Source organism: Parambassis ranga, chromosome 4 (assembly GCF_900634625.1).
Source record: "Parambassis ranga chromosome 4, fParRan2.1, whole genome shotgun sequence".
Taxonomy (NCBI): Eukaryota; Metazoa; Chordata; class Actinopteri; family Ambassidae; genus Parambassis; species Parambassis ranga.
This window is the reverse complement of record NC_041025.1, coordinates 1744432-1761362: the sequence shown is the minus strand read 5'-3', so window position 1 is coordinate 1761362 and position 16931 is coordinate 1744432. Positions and strand designations below refer to the sequence as shown.

The 16931-nt window shown below is 42.0% G+C and overlaps 1 protein-coding gene across 1 annotated transcript in view; it reads right to left on the bottom strand.

Annotated features, from left to right (window-relative positions):
- The window catches only part of arhgap39 (Rho GTPase activating protein 39), a 66557-nt gene that overhangs the window by 15259 nt on the left and 34367 nt on the right, over nucleotides 1-16931 (bottom strand). Inside the window, exon 3 of the mRNA XM_028404350.1 lies at nucleotides 14948-16238. Coding sequence (XP_028260151.1) covers nucleotides 14948-16238 — 1291 coding nt within the window. The remainder of the gene's footprint in view (nucleotides 1-14947; nucleotides 16239-16931) is intronic.

The following is a 16931-nucleotide window of genomic DNA, read 5'->3' as shown; positions in this document are numbered from 1 at the left end:
ATAGAAACACAGCTGGCAGCGTGACACCAGCTCCATGCAGAGTCTGACCTCACATCAGTCCAGCACTGTGTTCATCACATGGAACAAGGAACTACGGACACTGGAGAAATGTAGTGGAGGAGAAAGTACAGGTAACAGCTGCAGCATGGAGTCAAAGTATAAAGTATGCACTATTATTTTTACTTAAGTAAAGTACTGTAGAAATACATACAAATAACTTAAAACAGTAATAAAGTACAAATACTTTTCACCACTGATTATGCACAACACTTAAAAGATGCATTTCACAATGTTGTTCTGCAATGTTGTGAGCACTTTGAGTCAAAATGTTTTTTAAATATTTGTAATGTTATATTTATAGTCAAGATATGAAAATAAACAAGAGTTTGGTTGCTGGGCAACCAAACTAATAATTCAATAACATATAATCATCAGTGTATCATCAGCATATAATGTTATATGGACAAATGCATATAATGTTAGGTCCGTTACTATAGTAACGGAATGTTGTGTATAACGTTGCTTTGATCTTGTCAGTGCATTATAAACCCTTCAGTCTTCACTGTCAGAGCAGCACTTTACACTCAGAGCTTGCAGAGTTTACATTTATTTATTTACTAATTCTACATTTTCGAAGAGTTTATGGGAGCGTCCTTTGAATTGCATGCAGGTAAGTAACGTAAAGAAGCATGTTTTTACACACTTTCTTCAACTGATCTGCAATGTCTGTAATTTCTACCATTTTTTGTGTTTAAATATTATATTTATGCTGTGACTTTAGGAATTGGATATCTTCATAGTCTACTGCTTTGAATCTAATGAAATTTCTGGCTTCAAAGAGCTGTACTGTGCACCTGTTGTAAATGATATGGTGATATGATGTACACCGACATTGTAAATACTTGATTTAATCTGCACTTAAAGCAACTGATTTCATTGATGAGACAGTCACAGGTGTATGTTTGTAGTTCATGTTACATGGCCTGCATCCATCTTTCCTTCACACCTCCCGTTGTGAGACCATGTGTGGGCCAGAAACGTAATGATAAGGTATCAAAGCTGTAGTTATGCATTACAAAAAATAGAATTTAAGTGCACATTGTTTTCCTCATTGCAGGAAAAAACATGTCAACACGACACATGAGCCACTCCTCAGGCGCCTACAACAATGAGCCAGACAACACCCGTAATAAAAAAAGAAAGGCAGAGGGTGATTTTGAAGATCCTGAACCCAAAAGGAGAAAAAGTTGCGACCCCAACAAGACCACCAAACACAGTCGGGGACGCAGCCCAGAATCAAACCCCAACAACTGTCAGCACTCTGAAAAAAGGAAGGCTGAAAGCCACAAAGAGGAGACCCCGGCAAAAAGAATAAGAAGCAGAAGCCCTGAACAACCTGTCATAGCTGCACAAGAGGTCATTGTTATCAGCAGCAGACTTAGTTCACTTTCCTGCTATATAATTCCAAATGCTGAGGAGCATGAGGAGGTGGAAGAGGACAACAGGGAATCCGACTGTGTTGTCGATAATCAGTCTCCTGAAGAGATTTACCAGCTGTCTTCTGCAGCAAACACACAGCGAGGTAAGTGCGAAACAATAACACAGGGACGTGTTCACACGTCTAAATGAAAGATCTGAAAAACAAAGAAGCATTTCTGTGATGAGCAGTAGTAGAAACATCTCAACAAAACACATCTCTGTGTGTGCTTTCAGATCATTTTGAAAACACCTACACTCGGCTTAGACTAATCGGCAAAGGAGGATTTGGTTCCGTGTTTGCAGGCATCCGTAATGAAGACAACCTAAAGGTAAGTCTTCAAGACACATCGCACACATTGCAATATACACTGATGTACAGTGAGAACAACAAAGCATTTTTTTTGTCTTGAGCAGGTGGCAATCAAGTACATTCCTTTGGAGATGATCAGATTTGAAAGAGTGGTGAGGGAAAAGCTCCTTTCCTGACAACCATTCATCAGCTGTGTGTGTAGGAGCTCATTTTTAAAGTGTGTTTATTTTCTGCAGCACTGCAACGGCAAAACCTACTGCATCGCCTTGGAGGTGGCCTTCATGTTGAAAACAGGAGGTGTACCAGGAGAAGTCAGGAGGTCAGCCACGGTGTCCCTTCTGGACTGGTACTATCTGGATAATAAACTAGTTCTTGTGATGGAACGACCGCCGTTTGCCATGGACTTTTATGACTACCTTCACACTATAAAAGGTGGATACCTGCAGGAACACCAAGCAATGGTATGAAACATACTGTGTATGATTCTGTGTTGATATTTTCTAAGCCATTTGGCTAAATAATAGTGGTAAACAAAACTGAAGAGTGGTGAATCTTACTCTGGAACACCAAGTATGGAATTACCTTTAACTCATCTGGACATGTAACCACCTATGTAGGCCACACTAGCTGTGCCACATAGCTCTAATGTGGAAACAATGCTCATGTTTCCTGTGACACCTAATCAGATGGTGTCTTTGTCTGTGTTTATCTGTGTCTCAGTCGGTCCTGAAGCAGCTGGTGGACGCATCCATCGACATGCATTCAAAAGGGATCTTTCACCGGGACCTCAAGCCTGAAAACCTGCTCATGGACATTGAGCATAATAGAGTGCTCATCATCGATTTCGGCTGTGCAACGTTCTCAAATGAAAACACCTTCAAGACCTTCTGTGGTTTGTTACCCGCCTGCATTTGTGAACTCTAAAGATAAGGGTCTTCGCATGTAAACAAACCTCCACCTGATCTTTGTTCTGTCTTTTATCTCCATCATTTGTCTCTCTTTTCTCTGCTACTACTGCGTGTACCAGGAACATCACAATACGCATCTCCAGAATGGTTTGAAGAGGGATTGTATCAGGCCCATCCCACCACCGTCTGGCAGATAGGAGCCATTTTTTACTCCTTGTTCAAAGAACATCAGATCTTTAGTACCCTGGACTTCACCCTTGACAAGATCAGGATTGATCCTAAACTGTCAACAAGTATGAAACAGTTTTCCATTACAATGATTTTTTTCCTGAAAGGTAGCAAATCTGTTCATTTTTTAGGTAGCTGATTCCTTAAACATCGGGTCTCCTCTTTGTCTCTTATTTTACAGGCTGCAAACATTTGTTAAGCATGTGTCTGGCTAAAAATCCTAAGAAGCGTGCAACCCTGGAGGAACTAAAGACCTACCTCGACAATGCAAACAATGAAAGAAAACATTCTGGACTACCTTAACACAAAATACAAAGATGACATGGACCTCTTGTTTGCCATCCACACTGGACCTCCGCTTTAAAAACCGCTACAATAATGATGACCAGGTTGAAGCAGTTTTATCAGCTATCACCACTGAGCTGCTGGCTATGGCAACAGAGGAAGGCCATTTTCCCCAGGCCCCTCAACCACAGCAGCTCAGGGCACCACAGCAGAAAGTGCAGCAAGGGGCGATGACAGCAGGGAGCCACCCAAAAAGGCTAAAAAATCATTTGGATGTTACTTAAAAAAATAAGACACAAGAGAAGACGAGTCAGTTGCCAATGCCACTGAAAATGAGCTCAAGAGCTACCTGATGATCCCTGAGGTGGACAGTGATGTGAGGTGAATTTCCTCAGGCTGCCAGAAAATATCTCTGCAAAATAAAAAAGAGCTGTTTTTAAATGATGTGTCTATCCATAAATGTCCTGGTAAGCAAGTTTTACAGCAGTTTTTGTAAAAAAAATAAAAAATAAAAAAAAACATTTTAAAGGATATCGCCAGATTATTGTTACCGTAAAATTAAAATAAAATAAATCGAGATACACTTTTTCCCATATCGCCCAACCCTAGTCATGGCTACATTTTTCAGACTGGAGCAAAGGACACAGGGTCACTGAAAGCAAACTATTAGCTGGTGTGAATAATAAATAATGTTCCAAAGTGAAAAAAATACCCAGAAACCACTTGGGGGCTCTGAGGGTTAAGTGTTAAATAAGGGCCAAATGTCTTCAGTCCTGATAGTGGTCCCTAATGGTTACATTTTTATCAGCCTTAATTAAAAAAGTTAATAAAGCTCACATTCCTATCCCAACTAGCTTTGGGTGAGAGGCGGGGTACACCCTGGACAGGTCACCAGTCCATTGCAGGGCAACACACAGGGAGACAAGACAACCATTCACACTCACACCTACAGGCAATTTAGAGTAATCAATTAACCTCACAAGCATGTCTTTAGAATGTGGGAGAAAGCCGGAGTACGCAGAGAGAACCCACACAGGCACAGGGAGAAAGAAATCATCTTCAAATTAAAATGGACCATGTGTAGTTAATGTACATTTTCAGTCCAGAAGCAGCTATGGACAGGTCTGTGTGTCATGAGGCAGGCTGTGGGCATCAAGTGAACAGAGAGGCTGCTGATAACAAACAGGCATTCACCATTTTTACTGTGTAGATTCCTGCTTTAGATTTATGTTATGATTCATGTTAATCAGACATTAATGGATGGACCTGTGTTAGCAGACAGCAGCTAACTAGTTAGCTAACTGAGCCAGAGCACCGGCATCATGACTGAGGCTCATTATAGAAACACAGCTGGCAGCGTGACACCAGCTCCATGCAGAGTCTGACCTCACATCAGTCCAGCACTGTGTTCATCACATGGAACAAGGAACTACGGACACTGGAGAAATGTAGTGGAGGAGAAAGTACAGGTAACAGCTGCAGCATGGAGTCAAAGTATAAAGTATGCACTATTATTTTTACTTAAGTAAAGTACTGTAGAAATACATACAAATAACTTAAAACAGTAATAAAGTACAAATACTTTTCACCACTGATTATGCACAACACTTAAAAGATGCATTTCACAATGTTGTTCTGCAATGTTGTGAGCACTTTGAGTCAAAATGTTTTTTAAATATTTGTAATGTTATATTTATAGTCAAGATATGAAAATAAACAAGAGTTTGGTTGCTGGGCAACCAAACTAATAATTCAATAACATATAATCATCAGTGTATCATCAGCATATAATGTTATATGGACAAATGCATATAATGTTAGGTCCGTTACTATAGTAACGGAATGTTGTGTATAACGTTGCTTTGATCTTGTCAGTGCATTATAAACCCTTCAGTCTTCACTGTCAGAGCAGCACTTTACACTCAGAGCTTGCAGAGTTTACATTTATTTATTTACTAATTCTACATTTTCGAAGAGTTTATGGGAGCGTCCTTTGAATTGCATGCAGGTAAGTAACGTAAAGAAGCATGTTTTTACACACTTTCTTCAACTGATCTGCAATGTCTGTAATTTCTACCATTTTTTGTGTTTAAATATTATATTTATGCTGTGACTTTAGGAATTGGATATCTTCATAGTCTACTGCTTTGAATCTAATGAAATTTCTGGCTTCAAAGAGCTGTACTGTGCACCTGTTGTAAATGATATGGTGATATGATGTACACCGACATTGTAAATACTTGATTTAATCTGCACTTAAAGCAACTGATTTCATTGATGAGACAGTCACAGGTGTATGTTTGTAGTTCATGTTACATGGCCTGCATCCATCTTTCCTTCACACCTCCCGTTGTGAGACCATGTGTGGGCCAGAAACGTAATGATAAGGTATCAAAGCTGTAGTTATGCATTACAAAAAATAGAATTTAAGTGCACATTGTTTTCCTCATTGCAGGAAAAAACATGTCAACACGACACATGAGCCACTCCTCAGGCGCCTACAACAATGAGCCAGACAACACCCGTAATAAAAAAAGAAAGGCAGAGGGTGATTTTGAAGATCCTGAACCCAAAAGGAGAAAAAGTTGCGACCCCAACAAGACCACCAAACACAGTCGGGGACGCAGCCCAGAATCAAACCCCAACAACTGTCAGCACTCTGAAAAAAGGAAGGCTGAAAGCCACAAAGAGGAGACCCCGGCAAAAAGAATAAGAAGCAGAAGCCCTGAACAACCTGTCATAGCTGCACAAGAGGTCATTGTTATCAGCAGCAGACTTAGTTCACTTTCCTGCTATATAATTCCAAATGCTGAGGAGCATGAGGAGGTGGAAGAGGACAACAGGGAATCCGACTGTGTTGTCGATAATCAGTCTCCTGAAGAGATTTACCAGCTGTCTTCTGCAGCAAACACACAGCGAGGTAAGTGCGAAACAATAACACAGGGACGTGTTCACACGTCTAAATGAAAGATCTGAAAAACAAAGAAGCATTTCTGTGATGAGCAGTAGTAGAAACATCTCAACAAAACACATCTCTGTGTGTTTTCAGATCATTTTGAAAACACCTACACTCGGCTTAGACTAATCGGCAAAGGAGGATTTGGTTCCGTGTTTGCAGGCATCCGTAATGAAGACAACCTAAAGGTAAGTCTTCAAGACACATCGCACACATTGCAATATACACTGATGTACAGTGAGAACAACAAAGCATTTTTTTTGTCTTGAGCAGGTGGCAATCAAGTACATTCCTTTGGAGATGATCAGATTTGAAAGAGTGGTGAGGGAAAAGCTCCTTTCCTGACAACCATTCATCAGCTGTGTGTGTAGGAGCTCATTTTTAAAGTGTGTTTATTTTCTGCAGCACTGCAAAGGCAAAACCTACTGCATCGCCTTGGAGGTGGCCTTCATGTTGAAAACAGGAGGTGTACCAGGAGAAGTCAGGAGGTCAGCCACGGTGTCCCTTCTGGACTGGTACTATCTGGATAATAAACTAGTTCTTGTGATGGAACGACCGCCGTTTGCCATGGACTTTTATGACTACCTTCACACTATAAAAGGTGGATACCTGCAGGAACACCAAGCAATGGTATGAAACATACTGTGTATGATTCTGTGTTGATATTTTCTAAGCCATTTGGCTAAATAATAGTGGTAAACAAAACTGAAGAGTGGTGAATCTTACTCTGGAACACCAAGTATGGAATTACCTTTAACTCATCTGGACATGTAACCACCTATGTAGGCCACACTAGCTGTGCCACATAGCTCTAATGTGGAAACAATGCTCATGTTTCCTGTGACACCTAATCAGATGGTGTCTTTGTCTGTGTTTATCTGTGTCTCAGTCGGTCCTGAAGCAGCTGGTGGACGCATCCATCGACATGCATTCAAAAGGGATCTTTCACCGGGACCTCAAGCCTGAAAACCTGCTCATGGACATTGAGCATAATAGAGTGCTCATCATCGATTTCGGCTGTGCAACGTTCTCAAATGAAAACACCTTCAAGACCTTCTGTGGTTTGTTACCCGCCTGCATTTGTGAACTCTAAAGATAAGGGTCTTCGCATGTAAACAAACCTCCACCTGATCTTTGTTCTGTCTTTTATCTCCATCATTTGTCTCTCTTTTCTCTGCTACTACTGCGTGTACCAGGAACATCACAATACGCATCTCCAGAATGGTTTGAAGAGGGATTGTATCAGGCCCATCCCACCACCGTCTGGCAGATAGGAGCCATTTTTTACTCCTTGTTCAAAGAACATCAGATCTTTAGTACCCTGGACTTCACCCTTGACAAGATCAGGATTGATCCTAAACTGTCAACAAGTATGAAACAGTTTTCCATTACAATGATTTTTTTCCTGAAAGGTAGCAAATCTGTTCATTTTTTAGGTAGCTGATTCCTTAAACATCGGGTCTCCTCTTTGTCTCTTATTTTACAGGCTGCAAACATTTGTTAAGCATGTGTCTGGCTAAAAATCCTAAGAAGCGTGCAACCCTGGAGGAACTAAAGACCTACCTCGACAATGCAAACAATGAAAGAAAACATTCTGGACTACCTTAACACAAAATACAAAGATGACATGGACCTCTTGTTTGCCATCCACACTGGACCTCCGCTTTAAAAACCGCTACAATAATGATGACCAGGTTGAAGCAGTTTTATCAGCTATCACCACTGAGCTGCTGGCTATGGCAACAGAGGAAGGCCATTTTCCCCAGGCCCCTCAACCACAGCAGCTCAGGGCACCACAGCAGAAAGTGCAGCAAGGGGCGATGACAGCAGGGAGCCACCCAAAAAGGCTAAAAAATCATTTGGATGTTACTTAAAAAAATAAGACACAAGAGAAGACGAGTCAGTTGCCAATGCCACTGAAAATGAGCTCAAGAGCTACCTGATGATCCCTGAGGTGGACAGTGATGTGAGGTGAATTTCCTCAGGCTGGCAAAACTAGCCAGAAAATATCTCTGCAAAATAAAAAAGAGCTGTTTTTAAATGATGTGTCTATCCATAAATGTCCTGGTAAGCAAGTTTTACAGCAGTTTTTGTATAAAAAAATAAAAAATAAAAAAAAACATTTTAAAGGATATCGCCAGATTATTGTTACCGTAAAATTAAAATAAAATAAATCGAGATACACTTTTTCCCATATCGCCCAACCCTAGTCATGGCTACATTTTTCAGACTGGAGCAAAGGACACAGGGTCACTGAAAGCAAACTATTAGCTGGTGTGAATAATAAATAATGTTCCAAAGTGAAAAAAATACCCAGAAACCACTTGGGGGCTCTGAGGGTTAAGTGTTAAATAAGGGCCAAATGTCTTCAGTCCTGATAGTGGTCCCTAATGGTTACATTTTTATCAGCCTTAATTAAAAAAGTTAATAAAGCTCACATTCCTATCCCAACTAGCTTTGGGTGAGAGGCGGGGTACACCCTGGACAGGTCACCAGTCCATTGCAGGGCAACACACAGGGAGACAAGACAACCATTCACACTCACACCTACAGGCAATTTAGAGTAATCAATTAACCTCACAAGCATGTCTTTAGAATGTGGGAGAAAGCCGGAGTACGCAGAGAGAACCCACACAGGCACAGGGAGAAAGAAATCATCTTCAAATTAAAATGGACCATGTGTAGTTAATGTACATTTTCAGTCCAGAAGCAGCTATGGACAGGTCTGTGTGTCATGAGGCAGGCTGTGGGCATCAAGTGAACAGAGAGGCTGCTGATAACAAACAGGCATTCACCATTTTTACTGTGTAGATTCCTGCTTTAGATTTATGTTATGATTCATGTTAATCAGACATTAATGGATGGACCTGTGTTAGCAGACAGCAGCTAACTAGTTAGCTAACTGAGCCAGAGCACCGGCATCATGACTGAGGCTCATTATAGAAACACAGCTGGCAGCGTGACACCAGCTCCATGCAGAGTCTGACCTCACATCAGTCCAGCACTGTGTTCATCACATGGAACAAGGAACTACAGACACTGGAGAAATGTAGTGGAGGAGAAGGTACAGGTAACAGCTGCAGCATGGAGTCAAAGTATAAAGTATGCACTATTATTTTTACTTAAGTAAAGTACTGTAGAAATACATACAAATAACTTAAAACAGTAATAAAGTACAAATACTTTTCACCACTGATTATGCACAACACTTAAAAGATGCATTTCACAATGTTGTTCTGCAATGTTGTGAGCACTTTGAGTCAAAATGTTTTTTAAATATTTGTAATGTTATATTTATAGTCAAGATATGAAAATAAACAAGAGTTTGGTTGCTGGGCAACCAAACTAATAATTCAATAACATATAATCATCAGTGTATCATCAGCATATAATGTTATATGGACAAATGCATATAATGTTAGGTCCGTTACTATAGTAACGGAATGTTGTGTATAACGTTGCTTTGATCTTGTCAGTGCATTATAAACCCTTCAGTCTTCACTGTCAGAGCAGCACTTTACACTCAGAGCTTGCAGAGTTTACATTTATTTATTTACTAATTCTACATTTTCGAAGAGTTTATGGGAGCGTCCTTTGAATTGCATGCAGGTAAGTAACGTAAAGAAGCATGTTTTTACACACTTTCTTCAACTGATCTGCAATGTCTGTAATTTCTACCATTTTTTGTGTTTAAATATTATATTTATGCTGTGACTTTAGGAATTGGATATCTTCATAGTCTACTGCTTTGAATCTAATGAAATTTCTGGCTTCAAAGAGCTGTACTGTGCACCTGTTGTAAATGATATGGTGATATGATGTACACCGACATTGTAAATACTTGATTTAATCTGCACTTAAAGCAACTGATTTCATTGATGAGACAGTCACAGGTGTATGTTTGTAGTTCATGTTACATGGCCTGCATCCATCTTTCCTTCACACCTCCCGTTGTGAGACCATGTGTGGGCCAGAAACGTAATGATAAGGTATCAAAGCTGTAGTTATGCATTACAAAAAATAGAATTTAAGTGCACATTGTTTTCCTCATTGCAGGAAAAAACATGTCAACACGACACATGAGCCACTCCTCAGGCGCCTACAACAATGAGCCAGACAACACCCGTAATAAAAAAAGAAAGGCAGAGGGTGATTTTGAAGATCCTGAACCCAAAAGGAGAAAAAGTTGCGACCCCAACAAGACCACCAAACACAGTCGGGGACGCAGCCCAGAATCAAACCCCAACAACTGTCAGCACTCTGAAAAAAGGAAGGCTGAAAGCCACAAAGAGGAGACCCCGGCAAAAAGAATAAGAAGCAGAAGCCCTGAACAACCTGTCATAGCTGCACAAGAGGTCATTGTTATCAGCAGCAGACTTAGTTCACTTTCCTGCTATATAATTCCAAATGCTGAGGAGCATGAGGAGGTGGAAGAGGACAACAGGGAATCCGACTGTGTTGTCGATAATCAGTCTCCTGAAGAGATTTACCAGCTGTCTTCTGCAGCAAACACACAGCGAGGTAAGTGCGAAACAATAACACAGGGACGTGTTCACACGTCTAAATGAAAGATCTGAAAAACAAAGAAGCATTTCTGTGATGAGCAGTAGTAGAAACATCTCAACAAAACACATCTCTGTGTGTGTTTTCAGATCATTTTGAAAACACCTACACTCGGCTTAGACTAATCGGCAAAGGAGGATTTGGTTCCGTGTTTGCAGGCATCCGTAATGAAGACAACCTAAAGGTAAGTCTTCAAGACACATCGCACACATTGCAATATACACTGATGTACAGTGAGAACAACAAAGCATTTTTTTTGTCTTGAGCAGGTGGCAATCAAGTACATTCCTTTGGAGATGATCAGATTTGAAAGAGTGGTGAGGGAAAAGCTCCTTTCCTGACAACCATTCATCAGCTGTGTGTGTAGGAGCTCATTTTTAAAGTGTGTTTATTTTCTGCAGCACTGCAACGGCAAAACCTACTGCATCGCCTTGGAGGTGGCCTTCATGTTGAAAACAGGAGGTGTACCAGGAGAAGTCAGGAGGTCAGCCACGGTGTCCCTTCTGGACTGGTACTATCTGGATAATAAACTAGTTCTTGTGATGGAACGACCGCCGTTTGCCATGGACTTTTATGACTACCTTCACACTATAAAAGGTGGATACCTGCAGGAACACCAAGCAATGGTATGAAACATACTGTGTATGATTCTGTGTTGATATTTTCTAAGCCATTTGGCTAAATAATAGTGGTAAACAAAACTGAAGAGTGGTGAATCTTACTCTGGAACACCAAGTATGGAATTACCTTTAACTCATCTGGACATGTAACCACCTATGTAGGCCACACTAGCTGTGCCACATAGCTCTAATGTGGAAACAATGCTCATGTTTCCTGTGACACCTAATCAGATGGTGTCTTTGTCTGTGTTTATCTGTGTCTCAGTCGGTCCTGAAGCAGCTGGTGGACGCATCCATCGACATGCATTCAAAAGGGATCTTTCACCGGGACCTCAAGCCTGAAAACCTGCTCATGGACATTGAGCATAATAGAGTGCTCATCATCGATTTCGGCTGTGCAACGTTCTCAAATGAAAACACCTTCAAGACCTTCTGTGGTTTGTTACCCGCCTGCATTTGTGAACTCTAAAGATAAGGGTCTTCGCATGTAAACAAACCTCCACCTGATCTTTGTTCTGTCTTTTATCTCCATCATTTGTCTCTCTTTTCTCTGCTACTACTGCGTGTACCAGGAACATCACAATACGCATCTCCAGAATGGTTTGAAGAGGGATTGTATCAGGCCCATCCCACCACCGTCTGGCAGATAGGAGCCATTTTTTACTCCTTGTTCAAAGAACATCAGATCTTTAGTACCCTGGACTTCACCCTTGACAAGATCAGGATTGATCCTAAACTGTCAACAAGTATGAAACAGTTTTCCATTACAATGATTTTTTTCCTGAAAGGTAGCAAATCTGTTCATTTTTTAGGTAGCTGATTCCTTAAACATCGGGTCTCCTCTTTGTCTCTTATTTTACAGGCTGCAAACATTTGTTAAGCATGTGTCTGGCTAAAAATCCTAAGAAGCGTGCAACCCTGGAGGAACTAAAGACCTACCTCGACAATGCAAACAATGAAAGAAAACATTCTGGACTACCTTAACACAAAATACAAAGATGACATGGACCTCTTGTTTGCCATCCACACTGGACCTCCGCTTTAAAAACCGCTACAATAATGATGACCAGGTTGAAGCAGTTTTATCAGCTATCACCACTGAGCTGCTGGCTATGGCAACAGAGGAAGGCCATTTTCCCCAGGCCCCTCAACCACAGCAGCTCAGGGCACCACAGCAGAAAGTGCAGCAAGGGGCGATGACAGCAGGGAGCCACCCAAAAAGGCTAAAAAATCATTTGGATGTTACTTAAAAAAATAAGACACAAGAGAAGACGAGTCAGTTGCCAATGCCACTGAAAATGAGCTCAAGAGCTACCTGATGATCCCTGAGGTGGACAGTGATGTGAGGTGAATTTCCTCAGGCTGGCAAAACTAGCCAGAAAATATCTCTGCAAAATAAAAAAGAGCTGTTTTTAAATGATGTGTCTATCCATAAATGTCCTGGTAAGCAAGTTTTACAGCAGTTTTTGTATAAAAAAATAAAAAATAAAAAAAAACATTTTAAAGGATATCGCCAGATTATTGTTACCGTAAAATTAAAATAAAATAAATCGAGATACACTTTTTCCCATATCGCCCAACCCTAGTCATGGCTACATTTTTCAGACTGGAGCAAAGGACACAGGGTCACTGAAAGCAAACTATTAGCTGGTGTGAATACTGGCAACATGTCTCCATAAAACCAGGGTCCAAAAAAACTAGGCTAACAAATACCATGATGTTGTGGCCAATAGCAGTTCTGACAGATGTTGCTCTGGGACAAAGTGTCAGACTGATGTTTGAACTGATGGACAGTCCCCTGGACATCATCATCATTAAAAGTGGGCTCAGTGCTCTGAAGCTGAGGAAAACCCATGTAAGTAGATAAAACAGCAGCAAATGCAGAGGACATCATTCAGTTGATAACACATGCAAACAAACACCACGACATGTCAATGACTTAACTTACAAAGTCACACAGCGTTAAATCATCAGGTCCGTCACTGTCTAGGGTACCTACCTGCAGTGTGTTTCTGTGTATTCATGTGTTTTTGCATGTATTTTCCAATACATTATGGTCCAGACAGTACTTTTTGTGAATGAATATAACACCACCACCAGTCTACCACAGCATTCAGGACTGTCCTGTGACTGGTAGGTGAACTTCATTGTGATTTGACTTGTGAATTATTTATTGCTGTTTTCCTTTTTAAGATGTGTTAGAAAAAGAGTGACTTCACATTTCTCTGCACTTGCTTATAGTTTACATCATTTTAGTATTGTGGTATTCTGAATCCTTTTCTGCTGCTGAATAATACCCCCTCTATCCCTGCTCCTTTCATCCTCTGTTCCCTCCATCCTCTTCTCCATCCACTTTATCCACTGCCATTTTTTGAGGTGCCATTCAAAGTCTGCTCAGCAGATTCCTCTCTTCATGCTCTCGGTTTTAAACTGAAGCGTTGCATTGCTGCATTTAAAAAGAGGGAGAACGTGAGAGGAAAAACAGTGGGGAGCAGAGAAGGGAGCCACAGCCTATTTTCCTTTCAGCTAAGTGCTTTCAGCGCTCTTATCTTCACACAGCCTCTGAGGGTAGAGACATATGTCATAGCAACCAGTGCTGTTGCCATCATTTCATGTCTGCCTTTTTCTATCACTCCTAAACTTTCATCAAGAGTTAGTGCTTAGGAGCTTAGTTTCTCTCCTGGTCTCTAGTTTGTACTACACATGTCAGCCTAATTTTATCTTTTAGAGAATACAATAGAATATACTTTATTAATCCCTTTGGGAAGGTCCCTCAGGGAAATTTGGGTAAACTGCTTTAACTGCTTTACAGCCATAAAAGTTCCTGTTCATGCAAAGTTTCTGTTTAAGCTTCACAAACACTAGTTACCATATCACATAATAGAGGAGGAAGTTAAAGAAGTTTGTTGTGTCAAATTTCCATTTTGGCTCTTAGGTGAGATTGAAAGTAAAACACTCTATTAAAACAGAGAAATTATTATATACAGGGGGAAAAAATGAACTTTTCTAACTATTTTTCTTCAAAAAAATTGAATGTAGTACCTATATAAACTTATATATCTCAGTAGTTTCTTAAAAATTTCAACACTACAATTTTAGAAATTCTGAGTGTTTTCTATGATTAACCTACCCCACCTTTCTGGCTCTATCTATTTTAGGTGTGTGTGCGTTCCCCTGAGCATGGTGCTACTGTAGGTGCAGTGATAACTGAACCTGGCAGCAGCGTGACCGTTATATAAACCAATCTAAGGCTCAGCAGGCTTATCACAAACATCCATGGCTTCCATCAGGGTGGGGCTGTAACACAGGACAATATCAGACCTGATGGATTTGCTGATTAGTGTGTGTGTGTGTGTGTGTGTGTGTGTGCGCATGCGTAGGGGTGTGCTTCCATGTGAATGATGGCTCCAATTCTACGCAAGATCTCAGCTCTCTGGTGGTCTAGACGATCAAGTGTTCACATTTATGAGAGATAGTTTCTTCTCTTGCTCCAAGTCAAGGACCATGTGTAACCTGGGTGCAAACTGGACTAAAAACAAGGCTTAATACTAATAAATACATTCATTCTCTTTGATGCTGACAGAGCATGCAGCGGTACCTGTGAAGGGTGGAGGTAAGGCTCGGGGGACGCCAGATTGGTCTGAACAGAGAGGCTTTTCTCCAGCAGCGCCTGAGGGAAGCCCAATCGATCAAAGGTACTGCGTTTCCAGTGGTGGCCGTCGCTCTGCGCCAATGCCTCGTCCTCACTGAACGCTCTCACCACTGGTCCTGGTAATGGTGCTGGCACCGCCCCGTCGCTTTCGTAGCCATCTTTAGAACCGCCACCCTGAGCGCCCACCCCTCCTTGCCCAGAGTCCCAACTGCTCCTCTGTTTCATCACCTGTTGCGCCTCCCACGCCAGTCTAGCCTGGGCCAGCATCGCTTCAGATGCCGTGCCAGCCAGCTCCCCCTCCCCACAGCGTGCTAGCTCCTGTGGGAGGGATGGCTTGCGGCTCTTACGTTTGCGGTTACCACTGGGAGAAAAGGTGCCAGGGCCGGCTGTAGAGGAGGAGGAGGAGAGCGAGTGGGTTTGGCTTGATGTCCAGGATATAGAGTCCTCATATAGCAACCTCTGGCCTCCCTCCCCCCCCTCCCCACTGTAGTCCAGCAGTAGGCGGGGGTCCCTGATCAGAGACTGGCTATGCTGCAGAGTATAGGACCCCCCATACGAAGCACCGTAGCCCCCTGTGGTGCCATAACGCAGCAGGCGGTCAGCAGTCTTGAAACGAGGGCTGGAAGATGACTGCTCAACGTACACCAGCTGCTTGACATATTCCTTCCCTACAGGACTGTACTCCAGACTTTGGGTCTTTTCTGGACACTTCTGCCGGGTCAGAACCAGCTGGCCGTAGGGAGACTGGCCCTGCTTGGGGGAGTGGTAGAGGGGGGCTGAAGACTTGCGGGCAGGTGACTTGCCAGTACCATAAAAGGAGGAGGAGTCAGAGAGGTGCATGTCAGTAGGAGGCTCTTCATAGATGGGAGGGGGCTGGTATTCTGATGGCGGCTCCTCATACAGTGGGGGTTCGTAGGCGTAGCGGGGTGAGGGTGGCTGAGAGTCTGCTGAGGACCTGCGATGAGTGCCGGTGCCTCCGAGCTCTGCCCGTTTCAGGAAGGGAGACTGCCGGCGGTCGGTGTAGAGAACGGGAGAGCCGTCAGGTTCCGATGGCTGGTTCCCTCCGGAGGAACGATGAGCTCTTGAGGTGGTGCCGCCTCCTGAAAGTGCACCAGGGGTGGGGGGGTCACAGGGAGAGTACCCATTTCCCTGATGGGCCAAGAAGCTGGGCTCTCTGTCTGTCACCTTGATCAGCATTCGTTCCTTTGTACCAGTGTTCCACCTAAAAGGAGAAGTCCTGAGAGAGAGCAGGAGAGCATGAGATTAATTTGTAAAATAGATCAAGTGCTGCACAGGAATTTAAAAACGTTCTACAAACCACGACCATTTCTATGTGTGGATGTTGATTTGAAACATGTAGAATAAAAAACGTTTTTGTTATGGAACAATGTCACACATGGTGCAGGATCAATTCAATTCAATTGATCAGAACAGTCTGCCTGTTATTTCATTGATGTAATTCTGCTGATTAAAAAATGCTTTTCAAAGCTTGTAGATTTTGTGGCTCTTGCAGAGTTAATATGATGCATTTAATGTCAAGATTATCCAAGTGGAGCTGAGGTGCAGCACAGAAGCAGGATGCTTAGGCTGTGGGTCTGCCGCAACTCAAAGTGGTCATGCCCTTAATTGTATAAACGTGTTTATTTCTCCCGTAAATTTGGACATTTTTACATAGAGGTCTATGAGGATTGACTCATTTTTGGAACCAGCCCCCCAGAGGCCACAGAGGCACATCAAAAACAGCCAAATACATAGATGAGAAAATGAATATATGATTTCAGGGAATACACTTGAATACTTTGTGACATTTGTAAATATCTTTTGGCAAATTACTTTCTCTGTGCTATTATAAACTACAGCTCATAAACTCAGAATGCACGTCAGCAGTGAAGCGTTTCGAGAACCAAAACTGAAAAAAAAACGTGTGCGA